At 41.6% G+C, this 26833-nt stretch overlaps 3 protein-coding genes across 4 annotated transcripts in view; 1 reads left to right on the top strand and 2 right to left on the bottom strand.

Moving 5' to 3' along the window:
* The window catches only part of LOC5512039 (L-tyrosine decarboxylase), a 29310-nt gene extending 26306 nt beyond the window's left edge, over nt 1-3004 (bottom strand). Inside the window, exon 1 of the mRNA XM_048728745.1 lies at nt 2750-3004. Within this exon, the coding sequence (XP_048584702.1) occupies nt 2750-2989 (240 nt within the window). The 5' untranslated portion in view covers nt 2990-3004. The remainder of the gene's footprint in view (nt 1-2749) is intronic.
* A 2249-nt stretch (nt 3005-5253) lies between these two features.
* LOC116614356 lies at nt 5254-6523 on the bottom strand. Its single transcript, XM_032375263.2, has 2 exons — nt 6097-6523; nt 5254-5627 (listed from the first exon to the last, which is right to left on the bottom strand). The coding sequence occupies exons 1-2, from the start codon at nt 6512-6514 to the stop codon at nt 5518-5520; spliced, it is 528 nt and encodes a 175-aa protein (XP_032231154.2). The 5' UTR covers nt 6515-6523; the 3' UTR covers nt 5254-5517.
* A 475-nt stretch (nt 6524-6998) lies between these two features.
* LOC5496748 (nuclear pore complex protein Nup98-Nup96) lies at nt 6999-26671 on the top strand. Of its 2 annotated transcripts, XM_048728740.1 has the most exons (34): nt 6999-7523; nt 8210-8332; nt 8544-8599; nt 9440-9547; nt 9876-10068; nt 10354-10394; nt 10656-10796; nt 11126-11502; nt 11899-12016; nt 13170-13247; nt 13426-13488; nt 13560-13667; nt 14111-14451; nt 14953-15113; nt 15522-15664; nt 17140-17253; nt 17711-17806; nt 18288-18486; nt 18842-19153; nt 19885-20330; nt 20692-20839; nt 21176-21381; nt 21976-22155; nt 22573-22709; nt 22997-23060; nt 23136-23356; nt 23835-23990; nt 24195-24324; nt 24919-25042; nt 25164-25252; nt 25609-25659; nt 25725-25828; nt 26011-26074; nt 26260-26671. In XM_048728740.1, the coding sequence occupies exons 1-34, from the start codon at nt 7337-7339 to the stop codon at nt 26404-26406; spliced, it is 5226 nt and encodes a 1741-aa protein (XP_048584697.1). In that variant the 5' UTR covers nt 6999-7336; the 3' UTR covers nt 26407-26671. The 2 variants fall into 2 exon arrangements, with proteins under 2 accessions (XP_048584697.1, XP_048584698.1); XM_048728741.1 differs by lacking the exons at nt 6999-7523; nt 8210-8332; nt 8544-8599; nt 9440-9547 and having other exon boundaries at nt 9931-10068; nt 10249-10394.
* The last annotated feature ends 162 nt before the right edge of the window (nt 26672-26833 follow it).

Here is a 26833-nt window from a genome sequence, read left to right on the forward strand (position 1 = left end):
GAATACGGGTCCTCTACCTGAGCGAGCTCCTCGTTAGTCCTGTTCAGAATACGGGTCCTCATGAACTTGATGTGCTCCACTCGGGTGCGGTCTGGTGGTAAAGGTTTGGTGGGAACCACAAAGAAGGGGTCATCGTCCTGTCCCAGGCAGGTCCACAGGCAGTACAACAGCTTGGAGGTGAATGTGCACTCAGCCAAGATACGACCGTAGCCGTTCTTATGCAGGCCTACAACCTGAAGATGTATAGCATAGCCACAGATCAATATTACATCAGGACACGAATCGGTTTAAAAGTTGCAATCCATTTGTACCATTTTTTTTTATTTATCATAAAGGTCTAATCCACTGCCATTTTTCGAGGATCGTAGAACTCACCCTGTGAGCCATGATGATTCCCGCCGCGGCAGCGCCAGGCTTGGACCCCTCAATACCCACATCCCCAAGGTTCAGTGATCCATGTAAGTACGACACTTTGTTAGTGATGCCCAAGAAGCTGTTGATGCGCTTGTCGCGGTAACAGATCGCTCCTCCGGGATAGGGACAGAAGCCGCTCTTATGTGGGTCAATCGTGATCGTATCTAAGTGTGGAATTGCAGAGAGCTGCTTGGTGGTGTAGTTACTCAGATGCATCTCTGGAACGAACCATTCCGGGTATTCTCCGCCGTCGTCTTCTGGTTTTGGTGGGGTCCGCAACATCGTGCAGAAGTAACCTCCCCAAGCCCCGTCTGCATGGATCATAAAGTTCAAGCCCTGTGGACGATGTTAACTTGGCTTGGTCAAAGCGACCCTCCTCATCTCCCTATCTACGCGAAAGTTGGCAAAAGTATAGGAGATGCATGGAAAAGGAAACAGTTTATAATTGTAGGAATCATTGAGGCTGTCAATCGACGTTGCTATTTATCATAAACCCTTTTACCCACCCGTCTGCGCATCTCATTACGAAGCTCTAGGATGTCGGTCAGGTTGTCCACAGCGCTCATTTCGGTCGTGCCCATGATGGCGATGACACTCACTACAGGGATCCTGTTTGCCAGCTTGTCTTCCAAGAGGTGGCGGAGCCCTTGGCAATAGAAATTGATTTTAACAAATTATCTTCCCTTATTAGCTAAGAGTTTATAGTGGAGTTTTTTCCCTATAAGTAGTTCATGTCCCAACATTGTTTTCGCTAAAGAAGCAGAATACGTGGCAAATTATTTCATTTGACTGATTGCCGGAAAAATTCAATAGCAACAATAAATCAATGCGCGCTATAAAAAGGCAAATTGACATTCGCGTGGATTTGCTGCAATGAACGGTCCAATGCAAAGTACGATGGGGTTCTGAAAAATGCTTGCAAATCAACCAAGTCTATTGTTTGATGTTTAGAACGGCGTTTGCAATAGCCCCTTTACAGGGGTTTCATAGCTTGAGTAAACGAGCGTCAAACAAGTCTAATCCACAGGCCTTATGGTTACGGTTCACGTTCACCCTTAAAATATTCGAAAATGTTTATCTGGAAAAAATGATTCGTTTAGGTTGTATCAGGGTACTGGAAACAAATAGACTGGATTTGCCTAAAGCACAAGATGTTCTAAGGTGCGAAAGTGTTGGAAATTAGAGAGCAAATATGGGATCTCATGACAAAAATGCGCTCATTTTTTAAAATATTGTTTTATTAACCTAATGTCATTCTCTCCAAAAGGCCGGAAATAGCTCAAATTTGCACACAGCAACTATATGAAATAAAATAGCCCTTAAATAGAATACGATATGGATAAAATGAGACACCTTTTTGAAGATTGACATATGCTGATATAAATAAGATATATTGCGTTAATCTAGGCACGCTATTGAGGTACCAACCTAAAACCAACAGTATGGTTCTGCACATTTCGGCCCCTGACCCAAATTGAAAAATTTCCCTACGGAGAAAAAAAGCCATGGGTAGATGCTCAGTTCTATTACGAATTTTAGTATCTGCACTTTTTTTAATATTGCCAAAAATCGCGCATTTTATTTTTAGCGCGACAGGGTCGTGAAGGTGAACCGTAACCTTAAAGAAAAGGTGCTTCCCACGCGCCTTGCACACCTTTGACACACATCCGCGCGTTCTCATCCACGGGTATAGTGATCAGGTTGCCCTTCTTCATGCCGAGTATGGTGCAGCCTTTGTAGAGAGACACGTGGGCTGTGGTTGGCGCCAGTACGCACGGGTTCTGCTTCAAGCCATGGCGTGCGCAGAAGTTCTGGATACCTATGGCATCGTACCCATAGTTCGTCAGCACCTCCAGAAGATCGGACGACGTCATGCCACACATAGCGGATACCTAGAACAGTATCGTAATGTTTTAACATTAAAAGTGATCTTAACGAAAGCCTGTTACCTTTGGGAGAGATGGTACCCAGGATACCGTTATGCTGCACATGACGGACAACCAACTGACATATTTTTTATTCAGCCTTTTTTCGCGCTTGAATGGGCAGTTAAGCAAAAAATCAGGGTTGCTGCCTTTTAAAACGTAAAATCAGCAAACAAGAGACACTCGTACAGTCTCGTTAAAAATAACAAGAAATATAAGGAAATATACTGAAAAATAATAAGTCCGGTCCCCCCTTTCATGAAACTTTTGCTTCGCCCCCCCCCCCCCTCTTTTTTAAACTTCTGGATACGCCCCTGCTTATCTAATTGAGCACACTGTCGACTAAATTATCTAAAATAATAAAACGTTTAAAAAGTTGAAAATTCCACAATATTTTTCTTCTCCCTCACCTTATCGGGCAAATCAAGAATGGTGTCCACGTCAAGGTTAAGCAGCTCCCAGGTAGTACAGTCCGTAATGGCCATGTACGCGTTCCTGTGTGGTAGAAAGACCTTGTAGCCCTTAGCTTTAGCTAGAACCTTTTCATTCCTGAGGGCATCGCACAAGCCAAGTGGATAAAATTTGACATTACGAGCCGCCCACATCGCTTCTATATTAGCCACAGTGCCACCAGCAACAATATGACCCATTGCCTGGAATAGAAAGGAATATGACCCATTGAAAGGGGTATATGAGTTATTGCCTATATATATATATATATATATATATATATATAGTGTTGGTTTGAGAAAAATACAAACTACATAGGTTTCCCTACAGGTCTGTTTCGTGGTTGCCCACTCATCAGGGGATTCAGGGAATCTATATATATATATATATATATATATATATATATATATATATATATATATATATATATATATATATATATATATATATATATATATATATATATATATAAAATGATGGTTGAAGGCTTTCATAGAAAGTGCTCAATACTCGAAAGTAGAGCGGTGTATAGTGTTGGTTTGAGAAAAATACAAACTACATAGGGACGTGCACTTGTGCACTTTCCCTGTCACCGCTCTACAGGCAAGACGTGTACTTCACCTGTCACCGCCCTACATGCAAGACGTGTACTTCACCTGTCACCGCCCTACATGCAAGACGTGTACTTCAGCTGTCACCGCCCTACATGCAAGACGTGTACTTCACCTGTCACCGCCCTACATGCAAGACGTGTACTTCACCTGTCACCGCCCTTACATGCAAGACGTGTACTTTCCCTGTCACCGCCCTCACATGCAAGACGTGCAATCATACTTAAGACACAGATTTACATGTACATCTAAGAGTCTATTAGACACAGATTTACATGTACATCTAAGAATTTAGTCTATTTGATCACCTGTCGAGTATGCGGCAAACTCTACATCGGCGAGACCGAAATGTTACTTAGAGGACACCGCCACTCAGTAACAGCTAACAAAAGAACATACCCCTCTGGAAACGAACTTCCTGTTGCCCAGCACTTCCTATAACCCGGACACACATTCTCAGATATGCTTGTATCAATCTGGACAGTGGAACACCAAAGCCCTCAGACAAGAAGGAGGCACGCGCATTCTTCAACCATAGAACACTTCAACTAAATGGGTTTAATACACCCTCTGTAGACGGGTATACCCCTCTTACTAATATATTATTAAATAAAATTCATAGTGGATTTTTCAATGCCTCCTTACCGCATTTTAGGACTTCATTCAGAACATTTTCTGCACCCGGGGCCTTCCCCGATGTTAATTCGTCTATTGCTGTTGCTATTTCTTTTTCTGAGATTTGAAAGTCTTAAGGCCCAACGGTGTCGGCTGGCTGTTCTTTTGGGCTTTCTTCGCCAGACCGTTACCCCGGAGGCCGTGCGTTTAGTTCCTAAAATTATTTATGGAATTTACCTGCTTCTTCAATCTTAATTTTTTTCGTATCTTTATTTTTCCCGATATTCAATAGGTTCTTTATTTGTTTCCAGGTATCTTTAGTTTCGTTGAAGTCTCTCGTGTAATGCACTGCGTGAGTCTGCCTGATCTGTGAGGCTTGTTTGCCCAGGGATCTGAGATTTTCTTTTTCATTTCTGCATTCTCTGTCAAACCACTTTTTATTTCTGTCCATTTTGTCTGTTTTGTTTGCTTGGTACCGCAAGCCAGCGCATTCACATGGGTCTACTACTGCTTCTGTAAATAATTCCGTCATTTTATCCACGCACGCACTTTAAAGCCGCCGCACCTAACCTATTTTGCACTTCATCAGATTCAAGAGCTAATTTTAGATCTTTCTGGGTCTTCCCGTCCCAGCGAATTTTTCTAAATTCATTGAGTCCGTCATCACTCTCCTCTTTTTCTTTTGTACTTCGTATGTCTTAGTCTCAGTGCATAGGACAAGGAACAATGGTTCGTTAATTGAGGCTCGAGGAGATTGACAATGAAATAATTCGTGACAATGAAATGAACGTGTTGTGTCTTGCAGGGAGGGGGGGGGGGGGTGGGAAGGGGGGGGAAAATCCGAAAAAGTGGAACTACTTTTTTCCGGGGCGGAGGGGGAGGGAGGGAATACTCTAATAAAAATCTGACCGCCACCGAAAGAACAAAAGGGATTTTTTATGCCTTTTCAGTATCTCCACGAGACGTTTATTGTTGGATTTGGCTACATACCAGTGACAGCTTATACTTTATAGTTTTGTCTACAAGTAGAACGTATTGAGCAGTATTGAGAACCGAAAGCGGGCTTTCGGTCGTAGTTCGCACCCCATGCACCCCCCCCCCCCCCCCTGAGTACGGGCCTGTCTTGGCAATCGATAGATACTAGTGCTCGGGAATGGTCTCTCCTTTCACCCTCAAAACTGATCGGTTATTTCCTTAATTTCTTCAATTGAAGCCAATGAAGCAATTACTGTGCAAGATTTTTGAGTCATTTCTTTAATATATGCTTAAAACAGCAATATTTTAGTTTTAATAGTTTACATATCATTGATATTTATATCTAACTGCAGATACCCCAGTCTCAAGCTCTTGATGCAAGCCACGTGATCGTCGTAGCTCCAAAATTCGCCGTAACCAAATATTGTTCGGTATGTTAGCTGAAAGGCAATCGGGGCTCTCTCGGGAATGATTAGTAGATTAATAGATTATCAAAGATCTCGGTAGGCATTCGTAGCTCATGTAGCTCACTCGTAGCGCCCGTAGGTCACGGTGGCTCGTTTTAGCACCAGATCTTTGTATGACGTAATCAGTGACCGCTTTCTACGAAGCTCGTCCGAGCACTTGCCGTGGTTATCTACAGCAGAAAAAAAAAACACTCTATCATGACTCTACATGATGACAGAAAAAAGCAATTGATCAGGACCCTTTGCGAAACAGCAAAAAAGAGCACTTGATGAAAAAAACCCTCCATGACTGAAGAAAAAAAAAACACTTGATCATAACACTTCATGATATTAATATTTGTGATGACCTAATAATTATTGATTAGTGATCACCTTTTTATCGGCTATATTTTATTCGATCTTGATCCCATTCACCTCTCAAATTTTTTTTGTCGCTTGCTTCTTTATCTTATCGTGGCTTCATTTTTTTCTTAAGATCAACCCCAAAAAAGATTTACTGTTAGAGTTCACCAAGCGTTCAACACAAAGTACGCTCTTGCACTGCGTTTCTTTACATTTTCCCTTCCCTCTCTCGGATTCTTACTTTCGGTCCTTCTCTTTTGTTCTGCGTTACAAACAAGCACTCACCACCCCATTTACCTTTCCTGGCGAAGACCGCGACCTCGCACAGACTAAGATAGACATTGCCGTACATCTGCACCGACACGTACTGTCCGGGGAGGGGTGGGGTGCACTGGGAAGTCCACAGCTCCCCCACGTGTGTACTAATCACGCGCGCTCCGCACATCGGGTTGGTCTTGAACTCCGCCGACATTCCCACGCGAATTTCGAAGTTGGACAATGCCTCGATCAGGGATCCCTCTGAAAAATGAGAGATGACGTGGCTATGAGAGGTTCTAATCACAGCGGTATTGATTGTGCTTATATTAGTATCAAGCATCTTCGCTGTCACCATCTTATCATCAGTATCACCAATACTTATCATAGCAGCAACACCATGATCATCAATGGCTTTTTTGGTCAACAACGACTTCATCATCAACATGATCATTATCATTTACATCATCACATCACCATAATAGCCAACATTCTGAACGAAAACACCATTTACATGTGCTCACTTCAAATTGTCGGCCTCCAAACCCACACTTAGGTTATCTAGAGCGTACACAGGGGGGTGCAGGGTGCGCGCACCCCCCTTGAAGGCCAAAATGTGAGTTATTAACAGTTTATTACTCATTAATTAAGAATCTTCATATACTGTACGATTTTTTTTTCCTGTGATACCTATGACACCCCCCCCCCCCCCCCCCTCGTCAGCCAATCCTGGGTACGCACAGCGGCTACGGGCTACGGAACTGATTATGCTTAATCAAAATAGATTTGATTGACGTTTGGCAGGGACGCCTAAAAAGATTAAACAAAAGAAAACAAAATTTTACTTTATTACACAAATTCACGTATTTTTTTTACAATTTTATAATTTTAATAGTCAGCGGGATATCATATTTGCGCATGCTTGAAATTCCCGCTCCCCAGCCATTGCATTCTGGGTCGTTAATGGCGCGCACCGAATTCAAGCAGTTCAAACTTGCTGCTATCGTCGAGGATAATTTCAATGTAATTTTCTAAATATACCTATATCAAAAGTGTTTGACAATTACATAAAAGGGATCTTCCTTGGAGATTGATAAATACCCGGTCTGACGGCGAAGATACCAGTTCTTATTTAGCTTCAGGCGGCCTGTTTGGTAACAAGACGCAGACTGGGTTTGGCTCTGGCTTTGGAACCACACAGACCACTGGGACTGGCCTCTTTGGTGCTGCGGGCACCAATACAGCGACTGGACTGTTTGGTGGTGGCACTGTGACTGGCAGTATGTTTGGCCAGCCAGCCTCAGCAGTGTCCACTGGATTTGGCGGGTTTGGCTCAACGGCAGGCACAAACACTGGGGGACTGTTTGGTAACACTGCAGCGTCTGGCACCACCACAGGAACTGGTCTGTTTGGTCAGACGCAGGGAGCGGCTTTTGGTGGTACCTCTACCTCTGGTTTTGGTACTTCAGGTATGAGAGGTCCAAAGTTGTGAATCTAGATAAGAGATCTATTGAAGTCCCCCTGTTGAGATTCTTAACACAGAATGTTCACAGCACTTTAGAGCCCCATTTCTCAAACTCTGAAGGGAATCTGAAATTTGTCCATGTTATCAGGGTAGAGTAAATCAGATATTAGGGACCTTAATCAAGGACGACAACGACAGCTAGGACAACTCACTCGCTTGTGGCAATCAATTCAAATTTAATTGCAATGGAATAAGCAAAACATTTTAGTCAGAGACAAAAGAAAAAAATAAATTAAGGACATTATTTCTACAGTAGAGAAAGTAATTAGAGGAGTTTGAACTCTGAATCAAATTCCATTGTTTTCTGCTGTCAACATCCACGCTGCCATTGGCATTGCTTAAGGTCCCTATTATAAATTGTCCCCAGTTTGACTTGGCTGTTTTTTTTATATCCCATTTGTTTTTACCATCCCCTAATACATGTTCAATAGGTATGATAAGAGATAAGTCTTTGAGCTTGACATCCTTATTTCAAAAGACTAGGAATTAATTGTCACCCTTGTAGAGTCGCCCTGCATATGGCATTCTTAAACTGATAATTCCATTGACTGGTACTGTCTATTTCAAAGAGATTGTAATGTAGTTGTGCATGAAGGTCACTTTTTCTTGTATGAATGCCTTGTTTTCCAGGGAGTCTCTTCAGTGCTCCACCCACAAGCACAACTGGTAGAAGTCTGTTTGGAGGAACTACAGGTGCCACTCAGAGCTCTTTATTTGGGGGTACTGGTACTGGAGCAACCACAGCATTTGGAGGTATGGAGACCATACATTACTTTGTCTTTGCAAAACTAGTAGCATAGGACTCTTGAAGGGGTAAAACAGGAACTAGGATTTGTCTTATTTAGAGTACTTGGGACAGGATTTGTTTTTAGTTAACAAGAACATTGGTGCCGCGGCTGGCAGTGTGTCACTCAGGCACTCTGCATTCCAGCTAAAATTGATTAGTTAACCTTCTGTTTTATAGGTTTTGGTGCAGCATCAACTGCTACAGGACAAGCGGGGACGCCTATTAAATTTTCTGTGAGTTGACTAGTCTATTTCAAATGATGCACGATAGTTGATTTTATACAAAGCTTGACGATCATCCACTCTCACTCACTTTGATGCATGTCTTACAATGAGACAGAAAATGGTTTGTGGGGATGTTGATAGTGCTTTGAAATTAGTGTATGATTATAACCAACAAAACATCAATTTATTGCCAAGTCTAAGCATGTTAAAACTCAAAAGTAGTCTACGATAGTTGATGATAGGCTTACAAACGTATGTGATAGCTTCAACTACAATAAACTAAGCGATTAATTTAAAAAGGTCTTGGTTCTTAACCCTTATGTTTGGTTGCCTAAGTTTACTGTTTGTTAGGTGTACTTTTGAAGTCGAAATTGTCCTGCAAAGGTTGCAATGTTTTTGTATTATCCACTGACTGTACATCATATCATCATGTCATTCCCGGCACAGACCAAATGGTCAAGAATGTTTGGTATTATCCACTGACTGTACATCATATCATCATGTCCTTCCGGCACGCACCAAATGGTCAAAAATGTTTGGTATTACCCAATGACTGTACATCATATCATCATGTCCTTCCGGCACAGACCAAATGGTCAAAAATGTTTGGTATTATCCACTGACTGTAAATGATATTGTCAGGTCATTCTCTAACAGACCAAATGGTCAAGAATGTTTGGTATTATCCACTGACTGTAAATGATATTGTTAGGTCATTCGCTGCACAGACCAAATGGTCAAGAATGTTTGGTATTATCCATTGACTGTACATGATATTGTTATTCAAGGCAGAGACCAAATGGTCAGTTATGTTTGGTATTATCCGCTGACTTTTTATCATATTGTCAGGTCATTCGAGGGACAGACCAAGTGGTCAAGAATGGACTTACAACTAATGTGAACACACAGCATCAGAGCATCACTGTGATGAAGGAATATGAGACCAAAAGCTTTGAGGTGAATTGACGTGGCATAGGTGTGGGGCACTGTGTTTATAGTTATTATGGATGGAAAACAAATTCCAATTTTTAATGGGAGAATTCGGTTGGAGAAGAAATGAAAACAAATATGCTCTTCCTTGTAGTAGCACTCATTTATTAAGAAGTGATGCTATGTTTTATATACCATATGCTAAGATTGGTGATTTTTTAAAGAAAAGGTGGCATTTTCTGGTGGAAGAGGGTGGTTGGTGGTTCTTTGACACATGCCCATAGCTACTCTACAGGCCTGGTAATAGAAATGCTGCGTTGTGAAAAGAGCTGAATGTAGCGTTTCTTATTTTCAGGAATTGCGCTTTGAGGACTATACTCTGGGCCGTAAGAGTGGCGCGACTGGGGCCACTGCATCGACAGGAGGCCTGTTCTCTGCCACTCCAGCGACATCAGCATCTACTGGCGGTTTGTTTGGAACCACTGCCACTAGCACTGGTTTTGGGGGGACTTCAGCGTTTGGACAGAGCAAGACTGGATTTGGAACAGGTTGGTACAATTCAGCTCATACAATTCATTGCACACACTAGAAGATTAGGGGGGGGGGGGGGGGCAATGAATTGACCATCAATTTTCCATCTAGCTCCCACATAATTTGGTGAACACATAATCATAAACTTAAATCATAATCATAAACTTAAACATAAACTTGCTTTTTATATGCTGCAGAAATATGGAAAATATCTTTCCACAACAACAACTTTCACAACATTCATTGAAAATCCTAAATGATAACCCTTGAGTTAAATTGTCTTGGTTTTGGCACTACACCAGCAAGTGATGGACTATTTGGACAGACAGCAACTTCTCAGACAGTGAGTAGAAACCTGTGTTTAGAGGAGAACATATCACCTAGACATCTTTAGAGAATCTTTAATATATAATTATTACACCATTGTATCTTTCTGGTAAATTGTTCTATCTGAATCATTGAACAAATGTATTTCTATTAGATGGCACCTTTTCTTTTTTTCTCTTATTATATGTTCTTGTCATCATCTCCACAAATCTCTTGACGAAACTTATTTTTTTCCTTATTTTGCAAAAATTTTTTGTAACCACTTTGTTGTTTGCAGGGTGGCCTCTTTGGGGGTACTACGACTACTCAGGCGGGCGGGCTGTTTGGTGGTGGTGCAACTGGATTTGGGGCGGCCACAGGCACCACTGGTACTGGACTGTTTGGGCAAAGTACTGGCTTTGGGCAGACCAGCCAACAGGTATGTGGTGTTCATATTGGCCTCAAGGCTTGGGTGGTATGGCAATCAGGGGTGGAGCTGAATCATTCAAATTCTGTATTATTTCATACTGCCAATGATGTTTTGATAACCAGTTCTGCATTGCCTTTATATGGGTGTAGGCATGGGTAAAATGGACCTATTTATTTAGGCTTTTGATTTAATAATTAAAGCGAAGCTGCTTTTCTTTAAGTTTGATGATGTAACATTTTCTGGGACCTTTTCCTGGGTACAGTTTTTCTTGAGCATAACCCAACCAGGACCCTCTCTGGGCATAATAGTTGTCATGTTCCTGGTGATTTCTTTTACAGTCCAGCCTTTTTGGTAACAAGCTTGCAACCTCAACAACTGGCTTTGGGGCGACCAACACTGGCGGTCTGCTGGGGCTGTCAGCACAGAAGCCTGCGACTGGCTTTGGTACAACAGGCCTTGGCACTGGTACATTTGGGGCAGGAACAACTGGCACACAAGGCTTGTTTGGCAACACCGCTACCGCCTTTGGCAAGCCAGCCACTGGTCTCGGCACTACTGGTTTCGGTGGTACTGGTACTGGCTTATTTGGTAGTACTACCGGCCTTGGAACTACAACTACAGGCCTAGGAAGTGGCCTGGGGGGCTCAATGTTAGGTAACACCCTCGGACAACCAGCAACTGGCCTCAACCTTGGTGGGGTTACCAACAATCTGAAGTAAGTTTAGATAATCATTTTATCTTGTATGAGCTGTACCTATATCTTAAAGGGTCACTTTCATGGTTCTAGAGTGATTTTACTATTAATTCTGTAAACTCTAAAATAGTTACAACCATACAGAATAACCAAAATAACTAACCTGGTTTATTATATGACCTTTGATTTTTCAGATAGTTTCAAATAAATATACAGTACACATGTTACATTGAAAATGGAAACTACTTGAAAATATTAATTTTAGCTTTCAGAACAGGCTGTAAACCAACTAGATCCGCTTACTGCTGAGTAGCTAAAAAGCAACGAAAAAGGAAAAGAACAAATAGAAACAAAAGTATTTTTGTGGCCTTGTGTATGTATTTCTGTGACTAGGTTTTTCTTCATTCTATTCCTTAGTATCGCCACAAGTAACCAGGCAAGTTTGTTATTAGCACAGCAGCAGCTCCAGCAGCATATCATGGCCCTCAACAACTCTCCTTTTGGTGACTCTAAGCTTTTCAGGAATTCTTTGACGGTAAGCCCAAGTTCAATCATGTTAGCATGGTGGGATACACTGGATTATTTCTCATTGAGCTTTTGTTTACCTTGTTACTTCTGTTTTCAACTGATGTGGATTAGTAAAAAGTCCACAGGGGACTAAATTAGGCCCCATACTCTTTGCGGTTATGGTTAACGTGCTGGTGAATTCTTGGGGCCCTCGTGTGAAATATGTTGACGACTTAACGGTCCTTGAGATTGTCCCGAGGAACTCGCCTTCTTTATTGAATCATTTAGTTGACGACATCAATTTGTTTGCTCACCAGAATAACATGCGCCTCAACACGCGTAAATACAAAACCATGACTGTTGACTTTCTTCACTACAATAGTTGCGTGCCAAGGCCCATTGCTGTCGGAGGATCTCTGATTGAACAAGTAGCCAGTTTTAAGCTACTTGGGGTTCATATTTCAGATGATCTAACATGGGCTGCACACTGCGACTATGTTCTCAAGAAAGCCAACAGACGATTGTATGCAATTTGCCAACTAAAAAAGTGTGGCGTTCCACCTTCTAAAATCATAAAAGCTTACTGTGCGCTCATAAGACCTTCCACCAAGTATGCATCGGTTGTTTTTGCCGGTCTTCCTAGGTATTTGTGTAACTCATTAGAAAACATCCAAAAGAGAGCCATGGCCATAATTTGGCCTGATGTACCATATCTTGATGCTCTCGTTAGAGCTAACTTAACAACCTTAGAGCAGAGACGGTTAGAGAAATGTGCCAATTTTGTAAAACAAATAAAACCGGACAATCCCATCTTTCCGCTTGTCAATAACAGAGTCGTTCACTCGACTAATAACATGCATCTGAGGCCTGGAAGAAATTCCCACCCATTTCTTTTTCTAAATGCGCAATTGCCTGTAATTCAGCTGCTAATAACTGCTAGAGGCATTAATAAACAGTATTATTATTATTATTATTATTATTATTATTATTATTATTATTATTATTATTATTATTATTATTATTATTATTATTATTATTATTATTATTATTATTATTATTATATAAAGTGTCACTTAAGTTATCCTCCAGTTAAATCTTAGATGTATTTTAATCATGTTTGTGGAGTAGCAAATGATTTATTTAAGCCTGATGCCTAAAGGCTATATTTAAATTTCCTTCAGGAAAAGGCAAAGGCTGATAGGGTTGCCAATACAACCACTGTTAACTCCCAAAGATTAGGGTCACCCTCACATTATAAGGTGAGTAAAGTATGGTAGCCTGTGGCGCAGTCGGCAGGGTGTCACTCTGCGGTTCCTGTTCTTCTCATCACTGGTTTCAATTGAGCTAGCTGGTTCTAGCCTTTTGCTGTGAGGGTTTTACCCCAAATTTCCACACTAAAGATTACCTCGCCTCATAGTGGTATGTCTCTACTTTAAGGTTTCTGCAAAACTAACTGCCAAAATAAAGCCACGGCCAATCAGTAACCATTCCATGAATAAGGTCAGTCTCAAAATTGACACTTTTTTAAATAAAATATTGCCATAAATTTGAATGTCCAATTATTCTATTAGTCACAGATGTTTGATGGATTGGAGGAGTCAGGGGTGAGTCCCGACACATTTGTGCCGCGCAAGAGCATCAAGAAGCTTGTCATTAGGAACAGAAACACCCCAGAGCAGGTATGCCTCTAGCTTAACATAACTAACCATGTGGGATGCACGAAAAGACAGTTTTGGTAAATTTCTGGATCCATTTCTTTTCCATTTATTTATTCCCTTATTTAAATCCGTCAACTTGGCTATTTTCATGAATAGTTCAGCTACCTGGCTACGTAGCTTAATTAGACAACTTTTCCTAGTTGCTTAGATTATTGTTGTTGTTGTGATGGCAAAAAAGTTATTATATTGTTCTTTTTCAGCTGTGTCATGCAGTATAGGGCTCAGATCACAAATAGTAGTTCTTAGTTTGAGTCAATTTTCAACTATTTCCATTGTGGACTTACAAGTGAACATGGCTTTTTTTAAATAAAAGTGGACTGGAATAGCCCATTATTTCAGTCAAGTAAAAACTTTTTTACATTCAGAGTATAAGTTTATACAAAGTAAAAAAAATTGTTCTTCAGATGTCTGGCTCAGCTGATAATATCAGGCTTCGTGTTGCCAACGACGATGAGGAAGACCTGGTTGCGCCAGTGTCACCCTACCCTCCGTCATCCCACAGCAGCAGAGCAATTCAGACGCCCCCGGGACCCATGACTGACCTGAACGACTCGCGGGGGTCTGAGCACACCACGCCTATCGGTGTCCGATTCTCATGTAATGCTGGGCAGCCTCTAAATGACACCCTAGAGGATCTAAACGCCCGGCGGCGGGACAGGAGGGTGGAGGCTGAGGGTGCTGCTGACGGTGGAGATGAAGCTGATGGTGAACCAGCGCTAGAGCCGTGCGGTATCATCCTCACGAGGTGATGCATTTAGATGACGACCTACTTTTGAGATCTTATCCATTTAGTTAGCAACCAACTGGTGCCTTTGGCATGCTTTTCGTCAAGTAGTTCCAAGGCATACGATTGGAGACCCACATGGATGCAAAATAAGCAATGAAACAAACTACCAAGTCTGGGGTTAAGTGAGTTAAGGAAATGGTGTGTTAGGGTGTACAGTTTGAATTTAAGTTATACAGCAATCATTTTGAAACTGAATGCACACATGCACCTAGAAAATAATGGTTGATCTAGGAGAGGTTCTGTGGGTCAATAGAAACATCCCTTTTTAAGCAATATTGAGCTGGTGACTAAATTTGCTATTGAGCTCGGTGATAAATTGAACTTCATAAATTGAACTACCCTTTGGAAAATACTTAATCTGCCACTGGATGGAATAGATGATTATCTGAGGCTTCTGTAATTTGTTATTTTGCTCTTCTGGTTGAAATGTTCCTGTAATTAATTTCTCCTTTTCTCCAGGCCTGAGTACTACACAGTTCCATCTATTGAGCAGCTGAATGATATGGTGGATGCCAATGGGGAGGTGTGGGTTGATGACTTTGTCGTCGGGAGAGAGGGATATGGCGAAGTGAAGTTCCCTGGAAAAACCAATGTTGCTGATCTCAATCTGGATGAGATTGGTAAGAACCTGTTATAAGATACTCACCTGTTCTCTTTTCTACATACACTAAAAAATCAAAACAATGTTAAAGTGGTATGTTTCTTTTCTCTGTGAAAGCAGGGTAGCTTTGCTGACATTTTGAGTGATCATAGTCGCATTGGAACTCGTATTTGTAGTATAGCATGCAAAACAATGAGTAGTGACATGCATATTTCTCTGTTTTGACAGGCATAAAATATGCCACTTCAACTTTGTGTTAATTTTTCCTGATTCCACTATGCTTAGGCATAGCTAATTTTGTTAACATGTCCCTCAAAGAATAATTAAAAGCACTGACACTGTGTACATAGATAAAATGCAAATACTAAGCGCAAGACCCTTGAATGCTAGACTTGCTTTTCAAATTTGTATGTCTTTCCCTTCAAAGTTTTCTTCAGGCGGCGTGAGATAGAGGTCTACCCAGATACCTATCCAAACAAGCCCGAAGTTGGAGAAGAGTTGAACAAGAAGGCAGAAATTACGCTGATCAAGGTCTGGCCAAATGACAAGACCACTCACAAACCCATCAAGGTAAGCAAGAGTGCTTTTAAGTCATGTATAATCATTGAAGAATGGAGACTTTTAAATAATTGCTCCGCCAGGACTCAAATTTCTCAAATTCTCAAGTTTCTATTATTTTAGTGAACCTTCCAGTCAAGTCGGGTGGTTCTTCTAAACATGCCAGAATACAGGACCCCTCCCCACTGACTAAATGCCAGTCATTTTAGTGAACCTTCCAGTCAGTGGGTTGGTTCTGAACACACCTGACTACAGGCCTCCATCCCCCTGACTAAAGGCTATTTGCCCCCCCCTGACTAAAGGTCATGTGCCCCCCTCTGACTAAAGGCTATTTGCCCCCCCTGACTAAAGGTCATGTGCCCCCATCTGACTAAAGGCTATTTGCCCCCCCCTGACTAAAGTTCATGTGCCCCCCCTCTGACTAAAGGCTATTTGCCCCCCCCCTGACTAAAGGTCATGTGCCCCCTCTGACTAAAGGCTAGTTGCCCCCCCCTGACTAAAGGTCATGTGCCCCCCTCTGACTAAAGGCTAGTTGCCCCCCCTGACTAAAGTTCATGTGCCCCCCCTCTGACTAAAGGCTATTTGCCCCCCCCTGACTAAAGTTCATGTGCCCCCCCTCTGACTAAAGGCTATTTGCCCCCCCCCCCGACTAAAGGTCATGTGCCCCCTCTGACTAAAGGCTATTTGCCCCCCCCTGACTAAAGTTCATGTGCCCCCCCTCTGACTAAAGGCTATTTGCCCCCCCCTGACTAAAGGTCATGTGCCCCCTCTGACTAAAGGCTAGTTGCCCCCCCTGACTAAAGGTCATGTGCCCCCCTCTGACTAAAGGCTAGTTGCCCCCCCTGACTAAAGGTCATGTGCCCCCCTCTGACTAAAGGTCATGTGCCCCCCTCTGACTAAAGGCTAGTTGCCCCCCCTGACTAAAGGTCATGTGCCCCCCCCTGACTAAAGGTCATGTGCCCCCCTCTGACTAAAGGCTAGTATCCCCCCCTGACTAAAGGTCATGTGCCCCCCTCTGACTAAAGGCTATTTGCCCCCCCCTGACTAAAGGTCATGTGCCCCCTCTGACTAAAGGCTATTTGCCTCCCCCTGACTAAAGGTCATGTGCCCCCCTCTGACTAAAGGCTAGTTGCCCCCCCTGACTAAAGGTCATGTGCCCCCCTCTGACTAAAGGCTAGTTGCTTCCCCCCCCCGACTAAAGGTCATGTGCCCCTCTCTGACTAAAGGCTAGTTGCCCCCCCCTGACTAAAGGTCATGTGCCCCCATCTGACTAAAGGCTATTTGCCCCCCCTGACTAAAGGTCATGTGCCCCCCTCTGACTAAAGGCTATTTGCCCCCCCCCCTGACTAAAGGTCATGTGCCCCCCTCTGACTAAAGGTCATGTGCCCCCCCTGACTAAAGGCTAGTTGCCTCCCCCCCTGCGTAAGGCATGTTGACCCCCTGACTGCAAGCCTGTTGACTAGTGTTGATTATTTTGTTGCTTGTAGACCCCCGAGAGACCGAAGCAGCAGGGTTGGTTAGAGAGAGCCGAGGCAGCTACAGCTAAACTTGGTGCTACCTTTATAGATTACCAGCCACACACTGGAAGCTGGGTATTCATGGTAAGTCTGTTCCATGTATACCATCTGATTCATAACTACCTAAGCCTGCCATGCCAAAAGGCCCCCAGTGTCTGCCAAATTGCATAGTCCAAAAAGAACCAAGAGAATAGGTATAAATCAAACAAGGCTGAAAAGGTATGTTAAACACCTCTGTGTAACAGAGTAGTTGTGCTGACGTTTTTACAGAGGCGTTTAACATAACTTTTTTTTTACCTTGTGTTGATTTATGTTTTGATATTATGTCTGCACAACACCTACGCAGACCATCTAATTTTTCTATAGCTTGCCGTAGTCTTTTTAGTTATATTATGACCAAGAGAATAGTTGTGAAAAGAAAAAAGCAGAGCATCTCTCATTTTGCCCTCCAGGTCTTTTCATGTGAAGGCAAATTTCTGTGAACTTCGTCACAAAGTGAGGCTCTTGTTGCTAATCTAATCATCTTCTGATCATTTTTTAGGTGGAACATTTCACACGGTATGGCATCCACGAGTTCCTGGACGATGAGAATATTCAAAAGAGGTTAAAACGTCCACCTATTGACACAAATCTGAAGGTATGTCAGGGACTTTGTAATGATATTGCTAAAACAATTGAGATGTTAATGTTGTTTTTTTGTGGTGCTAGTGGAGATGTTAACGTTAATAAAAAAAATATAGGGATAGCAGAAGGGATAGTTGTGGTGATGATGCAAGTAATAATATCTGAGGGTATGTGAGAGACTTTGTAACCATGTTGGTGATAGTCTAGATGTTAATGGCTTGTGGTGGTGGTAGTGGAGAGTTTGATATTGATGACAGAAATTATAGGGATAGCATAGGTAAAAGTGTGACGATGATACAAGAAATAATATCTGAAGGTATGTGATACACAATTCTGTGATGAGATAAAGATAGATGAGATAGACAGATGTATTAACAAGGTGCTGTAGAAAATACTGTTCCTGAGACAAGTATTCTTAAAGTGTTTTTCACAACCAAATTCTGCCATCTCGTACCTTATTGATGCCCATGATAAATATTGTTACCCTTCCCAAGGACATAGATGCTGACAAAGAAAAGCTTGCTATGCTGGAGAAGCTAAGAGCAGCTCAAGAGAAGCAGGAAGCCTACGAGAGAGAGAAAGCACAAAGAGACGAGATAGCCACAGAGCAAGCCACAGCTTCTGCGTCAGAGAACATGCAACAGGACGAAGAGAGTGAAGACATGGAGGACATTGACCAGCAGACTTTTCCTGGTACTAAATCCTCGAGTTTGTGCTTTGAATTCCAATGAATTGTGAGGCAGGATAGTTTTGCCTTTTCTGTTTTTAAAAACATAGCAAATGTCAATGTCATCACCTTTCATATTGGAAATTTATCAAATATGAGACTCTGCTAGAGTAGCTTTTTCTTTTTGCAAAATTGATGTAAACATTCCATGAAACGGGCCTAAACTTTCTGTTGTTCATGCACCATCTTACTGCAAAACAGGTGCGAACCTGTTTTTTAGGATTTAGGGATTAACATGCAAGAAAAGGAGGAGAGGGTCAATTTTCTTCATTTGCATTATATCTTCTAGAATGAAACTGTTGATTTTTGTTCTTATATAAGATGAGATTTATGAAGACAAAGAAGAGGGTGGATATGATTCCCCTGCAAGCCATCTTATAGCATCATCCCTTGGCATCAGTGCTCATCGCACCCAGCTCATGAAAGCCTCAATCTTTGGTGAATCTGAGGCTGCTCCACGCTCTCCCAAGCTCAAGGAGCGACCAGGTGACCACTCCTTTGCCATGGATGATGACACCCAAAGGATTGCATTTCCTGGAATATTTAGGCACAGTGCAGCACAGTCGCCTAAGTTTCACAGGATGTTGGATGCACCAGGCAGTGGACCAGCTTTGTTTGGAAGCCCAAGAATAGGTACAATTTAATAATTGTATTTGAAATAACATCTGATATGGAAAAGGTTTACCACTAGAAAATGTCCTATAACTCACTGTATAATCATATTCTTGGGGGCAATGCTTTGTATCTGAATTTTCTGTGCTTCACCAGAAGTCCACTGTTAATATCTGTGTAGCACAACTGATATTCTACTCATATGGGAAGTGAAAAAATTCATGACTTTCTAACATTGGAAATGTCTTTTTTATTGGGCAATAATTTAACCATTTTATAGCCAAATTCGTTGTTGCACGACCTGCCAGAATCCAAGATTCTTTTCTGCATTTGGGAATACCGCATAGTCAATCAAACCAAACAATAAAAACCAGACAAACCCGCCCCTAAAACTTGTCTGACTATGTGCTATTACCAAATGAGACAAGGATTTTGGATTCGCCGAGGTCGCGCAACAACGAATTTGGCTATTAATAGTTACAGGTATAAAGCAACTGTTTAGTAATCCAACTATTTGTGCTATGACTTGTCCAAGATCGCTTAAAATCTTTTTACTGTCCCTTACATAAAAGTAAAGGGATCTGTATGTATGAGGGATGTGTATGAATAATTTTATAAGGGATACAATATGAATTGGTATATGTATAAGGTGAATTTTAAGCTTAAACTTGACCTTGTTTCCACTTTAATGTGAATAAATCTAGTTTAATATTTTGATTAACAAGTATACTGTTCTGTTTTAAACCCTTAAGGCACCCTACCTCCCAAGTTCCCCATGGCTCATGACTTCACCAGTGCTGCACCTTCTTCACCAATGATGTGCCCAAATGCAGTAGGAAGTGCCATTGACATGGGAACCAAGCTTGTTGGGGCCAGAGCCCACCAGAGGGATCTAGTCCCCAAAGATGACTCCATTGTGGACGGCAAGGAGAACCTTATTGCAGACATGGGGCTTGTGATGGGCAGGTCTTTTCGTGTGGGATGGGGGCCAGGGTTCACTCTAGTCCACAGTGGAAGTCCTCTCGGCACACAGACCAAGAAACCAGCATCCATGATGCATTCATCTGTCACCGGAGATGCATTATTTTCGCGATCAAGACTCCTGACAGAGTCCACAGGAGGGCAGTCACCCTTTGGTGTGGTAGTAGAGAGGTTAAATATTGCTCCTGATTTAAAACCAGACTCCCCTAGTATGTTGGTGAGTAGTATTGCTCGGTGCTTTTATTTTATTTCTGTTGTTTAATACTGGTGAAAAAAATGACAAAACCCACACAAATCCAGTGTTGAGCTTTGCAGACATTTCTGAGAGAATGCAAAAGTGCCAAAGTCTGAATAACCTCAATTTTAAGTTGTGCGAAATCGTGCTTATGCTTATATACATTTTACATTTGTCATGACAATTCTGTACTTTGCTGATTTTGCTGTATAATAATGCTGTGTGGTAATCATAGTAATAACAAAGAGCTTTAAAGTGACAGCAATACAAGCAAATACAAAAAGCAATCAAAAAGCCACTTTCCAAAAAGCCAGTATTTTTTTGTGGTGTTTGAAACCATCAGAAGCAGCACCTGCAAGCATTAGAAGTGGAGTTAGAGCACTGCACCTCATCCCAGGCAAGTGATGGTTGCCCATTCTTTGAGCCAACACCTGGTACCAAAGCTCTCCACCAACATGCTGATGTGGCGAAAAAGAACCAAGAAACCCAAGGTTAGTCAAAAAAATTGTTGCACAGAATATCATTTTAAATTTTCACAACTTTAGATCAGCTAATTTAACTTGATACAGGATATGTACTTAACTAAGTAGTACCATTTTAGCTGAACCCAATGTTATAGTTATCAGTAGATATCCTAGTTTACTTTTTTCACTAATGAAGAGGTAGATGCCTCAAAACATCTGGACTACATCTAGACAACATATTTGCCTGATACCAGCGCTTTTTTAAATTATCTATGATATTTGTTTCTGAAAATAAATAATGCTTTAGTTCTAAAATTAAAAAAAAAAAAAGATAATAAGATGACCACATGGTTATAACCCTAGGGTCAAGTTCTAGTCGTGATGTGGCATTCCAGCACAGCCTGGTATGGGATCTGGTGGTAGCACTGTGGGGTGACCTAGGTGATAAGGATACAGCAAGCCAAGGTACTTATGAGCACCAGGTGGCAAGACGGAATGCACTCTCTCACTGGCTGGCTGAGGCTGCCAAAGATCGAGTAAAAGTAGAAGTCGACAAGGCTAACTTTGAGGTGGGTTTTATTTTAAATTTACTCCTACTTCTTCATTAACTTGTATTACTTTATTTCCAAATAACCCTCCACTGGCAGTACTTGACAGATTATATCACTATGCCATCATGAAAAGTGGGTCCAAATGTCGTCATATTTTGTTTACTGGATGATGATTACAGGATGGTGATGATAAGCGTGGGGAGGCTAGGGGTGGATCCAGTTGTTCCAAAAAGAGGAGGCTGAAACAAGGGATTCAAGAAAGGAGGGGTGGATTCTATTTTTTTTTTTTCGTGGATTTCCCTATTAAGCCAAATAGGGAGGGCTAGAGCCAGCTCGGCCCACCCCTAGATCTGCTCCTGGGAGCATATTTAATTGATCAAGTTCTAGACGAAGCACTTATATGGGGGAGCGGCTTATCCGCTCTATCCCTAGATAAGAAAAAAATGCTTTTTTTTTTTAGTAAAATCCTCCCAGAACCATGTCAAATCAAACTTTCAATAGTAAACATTTGTGGAGTATATTACTGTCAGTTTAGTACATTTTGTTGTATCTTGTTCACAGAATGTGAATAACAAATATACTCACCTGTTGTTATATCTTGTTATCTCTTAGGATGGTGACTACCTCAATGCCATCTTTAGCCACCTAACTGGTCAGCAGATCAGTAAGGCATCTCGACTAGCCCAGCGGCATGGTGACTACCGCTTGTCATTGCTCCTCTCACAAGCTACCAGTAGTTCCGCCATCCGATACCTTCTCCAGAAGCAGCTAAGCGACTGGGAACAGGTCAAGGTGCGAGCAAAACAAGCCACTATATTTAAGCTTTGTGGGTTTGGTGATGGTATGGTGACAGTATGGTGATAGTATGGTTTTCATGGCAAGGTTTTGTCAATGGAACTATTTCATTATCTTTTTGTAAGCCACAGTCGCTAGTCAGTGTATTCCATTAGAGGAGGAGCGGAGGATTGCCCTTTATGGTTTTGCAATTTGTTTTGTTTTGTTTTATAAGTGTTATCTTAGTCAATAGGAAACTTATGCTACTGTACGTGTGACTGTGCTGTCTACAAAGTAGACTTAATATCCCTAACACCTCACACCTTTATTCCATCACCTTCATTCATTTATTCATTCATTCATTCATTCATTCATACATTAAATCATTCATTCAATCATTTAGTCATTCATTCATTCATTCATTTATATTTCTAGGCTGATAGCTACATGACAGAGCTGCGCATCAAGGTCTATGCCCTGCTGGCAGGCTGCATGGTGTGGCGCACTTCTGATGATTTCCTCAACACATGCGAAGATCTGGACTGGAAAAGAGTCCTCGCTGTGCACATGTGGTATGAAGTACAGCCAAGTCACAAAAAGAGTTCTTATGATCTTATTACACAGCTGCTTTTAGATCTTTAGAGGTTAAGGTTAAGGTTTGAGAACACTATGTCACCAATTATTTTGTTTTGGGGTATTTTATTTTCCTTGCACAATCTTGATATTTGTTTCTTGTTTATATAAAAAATTGAAATATTTCTTGCTGGGAATGAACGAATCACTTCTCAATATGCTTTTCAGAAACCCCTCGAGACACATTGTTTATAGTAATTATAATGTTTGATTGTTATGCTACTAGGTATCACAACTCTCAGACGTCATCTATAAGTGAAATACTCTCTGGGTACGAGGATGCATTTAAGGTGGGTGTGATAGTCTGACATGGTATTAATACTGCAGCCTTATAAAAAAGGTAACAAACTTTTATTTGATTCCAGGGCAGGACAAGCTACGGCAAGTATGGAAAGCCACCACACCCTCCGTACAGGGAAATAGATGAGGACTCAGAATCTGAGGAGGAAGAGGAGAGTGGAGGTGGTGTCTCTATCCGCGACACATGCTACCATCTGCTCAAGCTGTTCTGTAAACGATCACATCGCCTGGAGAGGACCCTGGCGCCTGCCTCCTACACCCCACACCAGTTAGACTACAGGTTAAGGTAGAGAGCCCAGACAACGAACCCTCCACCACACCACTTACATGACCTTACATCACCTCTCCAAACTACATCTGATAGCATGTGTATCCAACAGTGTGTTTAGCAGCCCCAGTTAAACTACAGGTCCAGGAATTGACACCCTTCTTTCCTTATCTTTGATTGCCATTTCAACCTTACCCTATAATGTGCTTCAACTTTGGACACCATCCTTTCTTCTCTCGCCTCATCAACTCATCTCCTATCACACCACACCTTAATTTGTGGTCATTGCATTGGTACCTTGTGGCTGGTCACATACCTGTCCACACACTTTAAAATAATCTCACAACACATCTCCTCAGAACAATATTTGCACAAGAATACACTATCGTAAATATCAAAACACTATCATGTTTTGCACTATCCATATATGCTAAGTTCTTTATTATGTTTTATTGTCATATGTTTTATGTCATGCTAATTAAAATATTTTTTCCAGCTGGCACTTGTACCAAGCGCTCCAGTCTCTGGAATACTCTCATCTTTCACAGTACCATGCCGGCATGTTACACAGTGGTTTCGCATCTCAACTTGAACAACTAGGAATGTGGGAATGGGCAGCATTTGTTTTACTTCACATCACTGATAAAGAGAGGTACACGTTTACGACTGGCTTACGTGGCTCTGCTCCCCCCCCCCTCAATTTGATGGGGGGGAGCAATCTTATGTGGCCTGCTATGGCTCTGTAGTCTGTGACAGTTGGTCAGAAAGTGGAAAAACATTGTCATATGTCCATATTGTTATATGTCTAGTTGGCAAAATAGCGGCACAATTCTCAAAGTTTGAGTTATCCTCGTAGGCGTGAGCATTCTGTGCGTAGGTTGCTGTTCCGTCACTGTCAGCTCTCCCCGTCTGATGAGCACCAGAGAAAGGAGCAGTTCCTAAGGGAGAAGCTTCTTATCCCACCAGAGTGGATTCATGAGGCGAAGGTATGTGGAACAGCTGATATCACCTAGTATCACACTCTTGTTCTGTATGACCATCTGTGTGCCACAAATCAAGCATAATATGATTACGACCCGTGTTTATTTAGTCCAGATCTAGGCTCTTTTCACGGTCGCTCACATTTCTATCTCATTGTTATAGAAAGCGCACTCAAACTCGACTCACCTTAGGCATGGCCATTATTGTGCACGCTTGTAGTTTAATCTTTGCCATGAAGCTAGCTGATTATAACTGTATGCACATGCAATAAAGACTGGACTTTCTTTCCTGTTGGCCAGAATGCAGTGGTTTATTGTGCCACAATAGGTAATACCTAATATGATTGATTCTGTATGGTCCATGTTTATTGTGCCACAATAGGTAATACCTAATATGATTGATTCTGTATGGTCCGTGTTTATTGTGCCACAATAGGTAATACCTAATATGATTGATTCTGTATGGTCCGTGTTTATTGTGCCACAATAGGTAATACCTAATATGATTGATTCTGTATGGTCCATGTTTATTGTGCCACAATAGGTAATACCTAATATGATTGATTCTGTATGGTCCGTGTTTATTGTGCCACTATTCAGGCAATACGTGCTCAGCATGACTCTATGCCAAGCGAGGAAGCCCTGCATCTGCTCAAATCTAGCCACTGGAACAGGAGTCACAATGTTTTAATCTCAAGTCTTGCTAGTGATGCCATTATTAATGGTAAGCATTTTGTCTACTTTAACAATAAGTGTCTCCAACAAGATCTTCCAATTTCATCCATGTTATTATGTGCACTGTTTCACTGGTCACACTTATTAGCGGTTGTTCGTTTTTCTTTTAGACGATTATGACACTCTTAAGGCATTATTAGCGGAAATGGCTCCAAGGGAGAGATCTTCCAACATTATGGGCTGGGAGACTGGAGGACAGGTACACTACAATCTAAACCAGTAAACCCTTAAGGGGACATAATGTAGTTCAAGTTTGTTGGGAGTTAACAAAGCATTGTATTATGATTTACAATCCTGCATTTATTCAGTTGTTGCACCCATGATTTGCTGTGATACACGCCAGAGTAGTAACAAGGTATGGGATCAAAGGTCAGGGTGCCGGGGAGCTGTCGGGGATCAAACTTGTGTTGGTGGGGTCGGGATCATTATCAAAATATTGGTATCACAACAATTTTTTCTTTACCAGGTATGATTTGTCTTAGATTAGGGATCTTAATCCCAGTCAATATTTGGATCAGTGCAAAAATTTACTAATTCCTCTCGTTATACTTTCAGGTGTTACTTGACTTTCTGAATATCAATGAAAAGTTCCAAGATCTTTCCAAAGTGAGCACACTTATGTTTCCCTGCAACTAAATATGACAACATACTAAACTACTGCCTGCTTGTAGGGATCATGTGAACCGTCCAAAAGAGAATTTGAAGAGATTCATTCACAGGTTGCATCACTCTGTAACCGCATTAACAACCTTCCATGTGCAACAGCAAAAGACAGGTATGCGCAATACCCTTTAGGGACAGCCTCTCAACCATTCATCAGGATTGCTTGGATTGCTTGTGTGTAAAAGTCTTACTTGGCAACAACTTTCATGCTTGATCATCATCTTGGGTTGATTTTAAATCAGAGTACAAGTTCATAATTGGTGTGTCTGAAACTTGTCCATGTTTTGTCCCCAGACTTTGCCAATATGAGCTGGCCAAACAGTGTGCAAGTTATCTCAAATTGACAACAAGTGAATTGGTGAGTACAGAAAATCAAAAGAAAAAAAAACTCAAACCTGGTTAAACAAGAGAATGGACCCAAACAGTGTTATTACAGTCAACTTTTGCCTTACGGACACCCATGTTGGAAACCTGATTGGAAAAATCCTTGCACTCCTTCTCTTTCCCTCCTTCACTTATTGTCTGATGTCGTATTTTTTTCAGAGTGACCATTGCCAAGATGAAGATGCTCCCCTCCCCACCCAAATGATAGTACCACACATCAGTAAACTGCCACTGCCTGAAGACTGTGCACTTGCAGAGTTAGCAGAGCTTACAGAAAATTATGTTAGAGAAACAACAAGAGTATGATGCCAAGCTATGTGTAGATAGGAGTAAAGTAATTAAGTTCTGCCACAAGACAGCAGGTCAAAAAAAGGCACGCAAATAACTTCACAGTGTTAATGATGGGGTCTCGCAAATGTCCACTCATTGTTTTTTGAATAAAGAGCATTACATTTGACATAGCTGTTGTAAGTAATACTTACACACAAAATAAGTTATTTTCATACACAAACTGACAGACAGGATAGATTATACAGTACATGAAATATTAATAAATTTGAAGGGAGCTCTATGTAATGATTCCACTGGTCTTGTGGCTAAATTCCATCTTTTAATTCATTTTCACATTTTCCTGTAAAAAACTGTCCATTATTAGGGATTGGAACTCCTTGGTTGCATATACCTTTTTAAGATCCAAAAACATATCATCTGCATTGAAATGTTGGCTACAAAC

The sequence above is a fragment of the Nematostella vectensis genome, chromosome 6 (genome assembly GCF_932526225.1).
Source record: "Nematostella vectensis chromosome 6, jaNemVect1.1, whole genome shotgun sequence".
NCBI classification, from domain to species: domain Eukaryota; kingdom Metazoa; phylum Cnidaria; class Anthozoa; order Actiniaria; family Edwardsiidae; genus Nematostella; species Nematostella vectensis.

Excerpts from the sequence above, each read along its gene's own strand:
- LOC116614356 (XM_032375263.2), bottom strand. The coding sequence starts at position 6,514 with ATGATAATGATCATGTTGATGATGAAGTCGTTGTTGACCAAAAAAGCC. Across the intron at positions 5,628-6,096 it reads CGCGGTCTTCGCCAGGAAAG|ATAACCACGGCAAGTGCTCG; the intron begins GTAAATGGGGTG and ends TTTCTGCTGTAG.
- LOC5496748 (XM_048728740.1), top strand. The coding sequence starts at position 7,337 with ATGTTTGGCCAGCCAGCCTCAGCAGTGTCCACTGGATTTGGCGGGTTT. Across the intron at positions 9,548-9,875 it reads ATGAGACCAAAAGCTTTGAG|GAATTGCGCTTTGAGGACTA; the intron begins GTGAATTGACGT and ends TCTTATTTTCAG. Across the intron at positions 20,331-20,691 it reads CAGACTCCCCTAGTATGTTG|AAGCAGCACCTGCAAGCATT; the intron begins GTGAGTAGTATT and ends TGAAACCATCAG.